This window comes from Zingiber officinale, chromosome 1B (genome assembly GCF_018446385.1).
Source record: "Zingiber officinale cultivar Zhangliang chromosome 1B, Zo_v1.1, whole genome shotgun sequence".
Classification (NCBI taxonomy): Eukaryota; Viridiplantae; Streptophyta; class Magnoliopsida; order Zingiberales; family Zingiberaceae; genus Zingiber; species Zingiber officinale.
This window is the reverse complement of record NC_055986.1, coordinates 4,324,735-4,333,776: the sequence shown is the minus strand read 5'-3', so window position 1 is coordinate 4,333,776 and position 9,042 is coordinate 4,324,735. Positions and strand designations below refer to the sequence as shown.

Here is a 9,042-nt window from a genome sequence, read left to right as displayed (position 1 = left end):
TATCACCCTCCCTTGCGACTAAACTCCTCCTAAGGGAAGATCATTGGGACCCATAGCAACCTATGAAATAGTGATAGGAGACAAATCTTCACGCATGAACTCGATCCTCACCCTTCCTGCATAACACAATAAATAGATGAAGATGTTGGACCAAAATCGCTTGTACAAGATAACCTTGAAGACATTCAAGCAAGCCTGCCTCCAAGCAAGTCTAGAAGACTCCACCTGGTTATGGCATGCAAGGCTCGGACATGTAAACTTTCATGACTTGAAGCTGTTGGGGGAGAAGAAATTGGCGGTTGGTGTGCCACTATTGCCCCAGACGAACAAGCTTTGCGAGGTGTGTGTGATCTCCAAACATGCAAGATCGTCATTCCCGCACCAAGCAAACTTTAGAGCGACGAAGCCGTTGGAACTTCTCCATGCTGATATCTGCGGGCCAATTTCACCAAGTACACTTGCTGGTAACAAGTATTTCTTTTTGATTGTTGATGATTGCACAAGGTGGATGTGGGTATTTGTCTTGACAGCAAAGAAAGATGCATTCCAAGCATTCAAGAAGTTCAAGTCCGTGACGGAGAACACAACTGAGTACAAGATCAAGACACTTCGGACAGACCGTGGCGGTGAGTTTCTATCCACGGAGTTCACTCGATTCTGTGAAAATGAAGGAATTGAGAGGCACCTTTCGGCTCCCTACACACCCCAACAGAATGGCGTTGTGGAGCGTCGTAACCGCACAGTGATGGCTATGGCAAGATCTCTCCTCAAGGGTACACATATGCCGACAAGGTTCTGGGGAGAGGCGGTTAGGCATGCTGTCTATCTGCTAAACCGTCTCCCAACTAAAGCGCTAGGAGAACGTACTCCATTTGAAGCTTGGATGGGGAGAAAGTCACATCTTGCCCACTTGAAGGTGTTTGGTTGTATTGCCTATGCAAAAAATACAACCCCTCACCTTAAGAAACTTGACGACAGAAGCTCACCTATGGTATACTTAGGAGTCGAAGAAGGCTGCAAAGCTCATCGTTTATTTGATCCAAGGCATAACAAGCTACAAGTAAGTAGAGATGTAATATTTCAAGAAAATAGTGAATGGACATGGAACGCAGGTGCTGATAAAGAAGACTTACCTGAGTTTGTGGTGGTGAATGCATTCAACACCGACGAGGTGATTGTTACTGCAGACATTGAGGCAGCGGCGGAAGATGTCACACCATCATCAAGTCTAGCTACCCCATCTTCGACAAGAGCATCAAGTCCGTCTACACCATCATCGAGCACCCAAGCAACTACCTCACCCGAGTCTCATGAAGGGCCATTCCGTTATAGGTCCATTGCCGATATCTATGCCAACACTGAGGAAATAATTGGTATTGATGAAGAGGAGAATGAGATAATGCTGATGATGTCAGAAGAGCCGACCTGTTACCAAGAAGCTGCAACCGAGGCTTGCTGGTACGAAGCAATGGAGGAAGAACTGAAGACTATTGAGATGAACAAGACCTAGACCCTAACTGAGCTCCCATTCGGCCACAAACCTATCGGCCTAAAATGGGTGTTCAAACTGAAGAAAGATTCAGCTGGAAAAGTGGTCAAGCATAAAGCAAGATTAGTTGCTAAAGGCTATGTGCAAAAACAAGGCATCGACTTTGAAGAGGTATTCGCACCAGTCGCTAGACTTGATACTATTCGAGTCATTCTTGCACTTGCAGCAAATCAAGGCTGAGAGGTACACCATCTAGACGTGAAGTCGGCATTTCTGAACGGAGAGCTGGAAGAAGAAATATATGTCACTCAACCAGAAGGGTTTGAAATACAAAATCAGAAACACAAGGTGTACAGGTTATCCAAGGCCCTCTATGGACTGCGGCAGGCTCCACGAGCTTGGAACATGCGGCTGAACAGGAGTCTGAAAGAGCTCGGCTTCAAAAAATGCAATCAAGAACATGCAGTATATACAAGAGGTAAAAGAGAAGCTAGTATACTTGTTGGAGTGTATGTTGACGATCTCATCGTGACAGGAAGGAGCACAGAAGGAATAAACAAGTTCAAACAACAAATGATGACAGAATTTGATATGAGTGATTTGGGTCTTCTCTCCTACTACTTAGGAATTGAAGTGGAACAACAGAAGAGCCGAATTTTAATTAGACAATCAGCCTATGCTAAGAAAATTCTATCTCAATTCCAGATGTCAGACTGTAATGCCACAAAGCAGCCGATGGAACCCAAGACACAACTGCATAAAGACCTGGAAGGGACTCCAATTGATGCCACGGAGTACAGGCGCGTCATTGGCTGTCTAAGATATCTGTTACACACACGGCCAGACCTATCATATTCTGTCGGCATGGCGAGCAGATACATGGAAAAGCCTACAAGCATGCATCATAAGGTGGTCAAACAGATCCTCAGGTATTTGAAAGGTACAATCTATTTTGGACTTACTTACATAAAGGGACCCTAGGAAATTAGTATATTCGGCTACTCGGACAGTGATTTAGCCGGCGATCTCGATGGGAGGAAAAGCACAAGTGGAATGACTTTCTATTTTAATGAAAGTCTGGTGTCCTGGAACTCACAGAAGCAGAAGACAGTGGCGCTTTCATCTTGTGAGGCAGAATTCATGGCAGCCACAACTGCAGCCTGTCAAGCTTTGTGGTTAAGAAGCCTTGTCAGTGAATTAACCGGTGAAGAGCCAAAACCGGTGACTTTGTTTGTTGACAACAAATCTGCTATAGCACTCATGAAGAATCCAGTATTCCATGGTCGAAGCAAGCATATAGATACAAGATTTCATTTTATCAGAGAATGTGTTGAGAATGGACAGATTGTGGTTGAGTTCATTAATACTGGAGAACAGCGAGCTGATGTATTGACTAAAACACTGCCAGGAGTGAAGTTAGCTGTCATGCGACAACTACTCGGCGTTCGTGATTTAGAGCCATGTCAGAATTAGGGGGAGTAAATGTAGGAAAATAATTCGGACAACATGGCCACGTTTTATTCTCGTTCATGATTTATTTAATTTTTCTGTGATATTAATCTTTCCTATTTTAGTGGGATGAGTCATCCTATTCTTATGGTTAAATCCTATCACTTGAGTTGTATTTAAAGGGGTCGAAGCTGTGAAACAAATCAGATCTCAGAATTAAAATTTCTCCAGTTTCTTTTTTCAGTTATTTGTGCATTGCTTTCCACCTGTGCAATTTTTCTCCCCTTACTACTGTGTTTTTTTTAGTGCTACGTGTGTTTTTTTTCCCCTTTTTCCTGCATCCTTTGCTATTCATCGATTCTGTGCCAACACATTTTACTATCGTCGGAGACGGCGGCTATCGTTTTTTTAGTGCCACCTGGGCTCCTTCCGCTGGCTCCACCGCCTCCCAGACTCCCTGGGCATCAAGGATCGCCTCTGTCTTTATTGCCCACACAGTATAATTGTGAGAACTTAGCATCGGATAGGGAAATGGCACTCCGCCGTTCTCCTTTACTGGGATGCTCGACATTTTATGGAATCGTAGATTCTTGGATGTCTTATACTACCAACGCTCTGATACCAAGTGTTGGCACAGAATCAATGAATAGCAAAGGATGCAGGAAAAAGGGGACAAAAAGGCACGTGCATACATCCTGCAGTGTGTCCCCGAAGACATCCTTCTCCAGATCGCAACAAAGAAGACGGCGAAGGAAGTCTGGGACAGCCTCAAGACGAGGTACCTTGGTAGTGATCGGGTGAAGAAGGCACGTGTACAAACTTTGAAGAGCGAGTTTGACGCTCTCCGGATGAAAGAGGCCGAAACGATTGATGAGTTTGCTGGCAAACTCAGCGCCCTAAGCAGCAAATTCTCCACCCTTGGAGCCACACTTGAAGATTCCTCGTTGGTAAAAAAATTGCTCGATTCTGTCCCTGATAAATTCTTCCCTATTGTTGCCGGCATTGAGCAGTTCTACGACCTTGAGTCTATACCATTTGAGGAGACTATAGGGCGACTGAAGGCGTACGAGGAACGAACGCTTCGATTACGCAGCAACACCAACGGCACTGAAGGAGAGCTCCTACTTACTCATGCCGAATGGCAAATGCGACAAAAGGGGAGTAGCGTGGACACTTCGTCAGGAGGCAAGGAACGTGGGTCCAACAGCTCTAATCGTGGCAAAGGGCGAGGGCGCGGTCGTGGTCGTGGTACACAGCGCCAAGATAGTGCAGGAGGCACTAGCGGCAACAACAGTGACACTCGTGACAAGAGACACATAAAATGCTTCAATTGTGAGAAAATGGGGCATTATGCGTCTGAATGCTACAGCAAGCGTCGTGGAGATGAGGCTTGTTAGGACCAAAAGTAGCTAGAGGGGGGGTGAATAGCTTGTCGCGTTCGCTCGGTGCGCTTCGTTGCTTGTCGTTGCTTGTTTCTTCTTGGATGTGCAGCGGAAAATACAGAAACAAACACAAAACGCTAACACTAGGATTTTACTTGGTATCCACCTCACAAGAGGTGACTAATCCAAGGATCCACACCAACGCACACACCCTCCACTATGAATAACACTCCTTTATGGTAACTACCAAAGGCGGAGAAGCCCTACAACACTCTCAATACAAGAAGAAGAAAGGGAAATACAAGTTAAGCAAAAGCTTACAAGATGTGCAGTAAAAACCCTAACCCTAACTTCTTCCTCTTGCAATAGATCCGCCTCTTGACTTGGAGAGCCTCCAAGAACCTTCAAGAACTGGCGATCACGTGCTTGTAGAGAGCTGTGGAGGAGCTGGAATGAATCTGAGAAGAGCTCGTGAAGAGATGCCGAAGACCACGCTCGCCTGCGGCTTTAAACCGACGCATCGGTCGGATCCCGATCGATCGAATGTTCCGAATCGATCGGGGACTGGATCGATCCACGGATCGATTGAGCGCTGAAACCCGCTGGATCGATCCACGGATCGATCCGGCGCTTATCGCGAGCAACATCGTCCCGATCGATCGGCCGATCGATCGGGACCTCGATCGATCCACGGATCGATCCGAGTTTCTGATTGGGAAGAATGGATCGATCCACCGATCGATCCACACTGATTCGATCACGGCTGGATCGATCCACGGATCGATCCAAGACTTGGTTTTTGCCCAAACCAAGTCCTAAACCTCCTAACCAACATCCGTCAACCTTGACCTGGTACATCATGCCTCGTATCCGTCACTCCCTTGACCGCCAGACTCCCCACCAGTGTCCGGTCAATCCTTTGACCCACTTGACTTTTACTCGTCGTGCCAAGTATCCGGTCACCCATTGACCTACTTGACTTCCCCCATGTCCGCCAACCTTGCCCATCTGGACTTCCTTCCTTGCCAAGTATCCAATCAATCCTTTGACCTACTTGACTTCCCAACACCGGATGTCCGATCATCCTCGATCCATCTGGATTTCCTTCCTTGCCGGCTTCACTCACGGGACTTTCACCTAGCTTCACTCACTAGGGTTTTCCATCTGCCTAGCTTCACTCACTAGGACTTTCACCTGGCTTCACTCACCAGGATTTCCTTCTGCCTAGCTTCACTCACTAGGACTTTCACCTGGCTTCACTCACCAGGATTTCCTTCTGCCTAGCTTCACTCACTAGGACTTTCACCTGGCTTCACTCACCAGGATTTCCTTCTGCCTAGCTTGCCAGTTAGGACTTCCCAGTCAAGTATCCAGTCAACCTTGACCTACTTGACTCTTCTTCAATCAATATCTTATTGTCAAACATCTAAACTCTAACCAAGACTCAGCTTGGTTAACCAGGTCACCCTTGACCTGAGGGATATTGCACCAACAAGGCTCACCTCACTTGCGCCACCGATGAAGAGCCAGCACTAATGATGACCATGTTCCACGAAGAATCTCAACGGCAGGATACCATTCTACTCAGTGAAGAGAGGTTGCTACCGGAGGTGTACCGGGGCGTCAAGTAAGGTGAAGACAAAGACGTTTGGTACCTTGACAATGGTGCCAGCAATCACATGACTGGACATCGCGAGAAGTTTCAAGAACTAGATGAAACTATCACCGGGAGGGTGAGGTTTGGCGATGGATCAACCATTGAGATCATGGGCAAGGGGACGGCTGTGTTCGAATGCAAGAACGGCGATCAGAAGACCCTCCACGAGATATACTACATTCCGAAACTTTGTAGTAATATCATAAGCCTTGGTCAGTTGACAGAAGCTGGGAACGAGGTGCACATGGAAGGAGATACCATGAAGGTGATTGATAGGAGCGGGAAGCTCTTGATGCTGGTAAAGCGAACGCAAAATCGCTTGTACAAGATAACCTTGAAGACATTCAAGCAAGCCTGCCTCCAAGCAAGTCTAGAAGACTCCACCTGGTTATGGCATGCCAGGCTCGGACATGTAAACTTTCATGACTTGAAGCTGTTGGGGGAGAAGAAATTGGCGGTTGGTGTGCCACTATTGCCCCAGACGAACAAGCTTTGCGAGGTGTGTGTGATCTCCAAACATGCAAGATCGTCATTCCCGCACCAAGCAAACTTTAGAGAAACCCACACTCCCAGACTCCTACAGAAGATGCAGAAGGAGAAGAAAAAATGATAAGAGGCAGACAGATTACTTACAACTGGAAGATTTCTACGCGGCCAGCGACACGTCAGCCGCCGTCCATTTTCACTACCACATCCACATGATCACTCAGTATAAGTATATATATCATTTACTTACCCTTCTTTTAATATTAATTCATAATCAATTTAAAATTATATTATATTAAATGAATATATTTTAAAATATTAAAATTATTATTATTATTTTTAATAATAGTATTACTTTTAGAAAAATAATTTTATTATTTTTTAAAAATATATTAAATTTTTTCACTTATATTTATTAAATAAAATAAAAGTAAAAAAAAATAGATTATTACTGTTTAAAAAATAAATAATATTATTATTAAAAAATATACCCATATTTTTTATTTACCTATTTTATTCAATTTTTAATTTTAAAATTTATAATTTTTTGAATAATTAAATTTTAAAAAAAAATACACTCGTGAGGTGGGCCAAAGCTAACCCATCCACACCATCTTCAATATAGGAGGGCAGATCCTCTGGACCACTTTTTGTGGTCCAGGGGATGATATCTAAGTATCTATTGATGAGGATGAATGTCCCCATCTATTTTATAATTGAGAACCATGTATTCCATCAATGGATGCTTAGGGATTATCCCCTGGATCGTAAAAAGCAGTCCAAAGGATCCGGACTCAAATATAAGAGGGTATGCTCCTAAGACGTAGCACAAATGATGAACGTATGACATCATCTCCGTGAGGTCAGCATTAGAAGGGTCATTATATTAACAGATCTAATTTTTTTTAATATAAGAGGGTATTATAATACCCTATTAACGGGAGCAATGTGAATGCCCTTAATTATCAAAGAGAGATCCTTTGGTCCAAGATCCCTAGGTCACTCCTGATCCTTTATTTATTTATTGATTGGATGAATTAAATCCTATCTATTAACAGATAGGGTCTAATTCATCCAACCAAATGAATGAACAGGGTCTTTCTGATCCAAAATTGTCTAGACTAGAGGATCTGACATGTTAATCACCCACACCAACCCTTGGACCGTGGTCCCGATCGATCCTGGCCGTTCTTTTTTTCTGAATTCGCCAGGCTGCTTGCCACAGTGACATGCAACTTGGAGGAAGAGGTAGAGCCGGCTTCTCGACTGGCCCAATGTCACGGTCGAAATTATAGAAAAATCTGTCCCTCCCAATCCGTCCTCGGATTACGCAAAGAGAAATGTCACGCGAGCAAAATGCTAGAATGGAAAGTTGTCGATGACTGGTGAGGCTGCCGTTGTTGTTGTTTCGCCGGCGGCGGACTGCAACTGAGCGGAGTGGTACTTCCGTACGGAGACAGAGTCACCTGTGTCGACGGAGTAGGTGTACTTGCCGCCTCAGTCACCCTGCTGTCGCAGCGTCACAAAGAGAATTTGTATTGATTATGATGGTAATCCAGTTAAATTAGCTTATTGATATAAGGCTATGTTTTTAAAACTAACTGGAAATTAATTGTAGTTTGACTACATGGAAAAAATAAACAATTATCTTTAACCTTATTTACTACGTGATTTTTTTATATTTTTTCATAAATTAAAATGGGCAATTATTAACGGAAATATCATATTAGCGTCCTTGAAAAAAAAAGGGCAAATGAGTCAGTCTCTCGTGATTTTATCTGAAATATTTTTAGATATAGCATTATTGTAAAAACTATCAATTGTCTTCTACAAAAGCTAACAGTAAAAACTATCAATTGTCTTCTACAAAAGCTAACAGGTAGCTACTATACATCCTAAAAGTTACATGCTAGTTCTATATATTTGATTATGATTGAATTATATTTATTTGTAATGAATGATGAAATTCTTGTTGTTAGATTTACTTGTTAAAATATTATTTTAATTAAGTTCATTTAGAAAAATAAAATTAAAATAATATAAAGTCATCATTATAAAAAATTAACAACTAGTTTCTACATGTTATGTTATGAAGTTAGGAGCTAACTATTATACATTATAAAAGTTAAATGTTAACTTTTACATAATCGATCATAATCAAACAATATTTATTTAAAACGTAATAAATATCATGGAGTCCTAATAGTTTATTTTACTCTTTAAAATATTATTTTAATCAAATTATCACTCAAAATAAATAAAACTAAAATAATATAGAGTCCCACATTAGGGGACTCTATATAAGGAAGCTGGATCTTGAGCAAAGAGTAGAGCGGACGATAAGAGAAAGTGAGAGGAAGAGCAGAGAGGGCGGACCAGCAGGCACTGGTGGTCACGGCGAACTGAGTGGCACCCGAATGCTACCATGGACGCTCTGGCGAGCAAGAGAGAGAGTCTCTCCCCATGCATTTGTTCACATCCTTAATGTATGTGAATCAATATAAACCAACAAAGATGTCAAGAAACTCCCAATGTGGGACTAAAATCTCATGCACAATAGAGCTTCTTCTCTTCCTCCT

The 9,042-nt window shown here is 43.0% G+C and overlaps 1 protein-coding gene across 1 annotated transcript; it reads left to right on the top strand.

Annotated features, from left to right (window-relative positions):
• Positions 1-3,594: 3,594 nt before the first annotated feature.
• On the top strand, positions 3,595-4,335 carry LOC122051719. Its single transcript, XM_042613323.1, has one exon. The coding sequence runs from the start codon at positions 3,595-3,597 to the stop codon at positions 4,333-4,335; it is 741 nt and encodes a 246-aa protein (XP_042469257.1).
• Positions 4,336-9,042: the final 4,707 nt, after the last annotated feature.

Coding starts and splice junctions, on each gene's coding strand:
- LOC122051719 (XM_042613323.1), top strand. CDS start 3,595: ATGCAGGAAAAAGGGGACAAAAAGGCACGTGCATACATCCTGCAGTGT.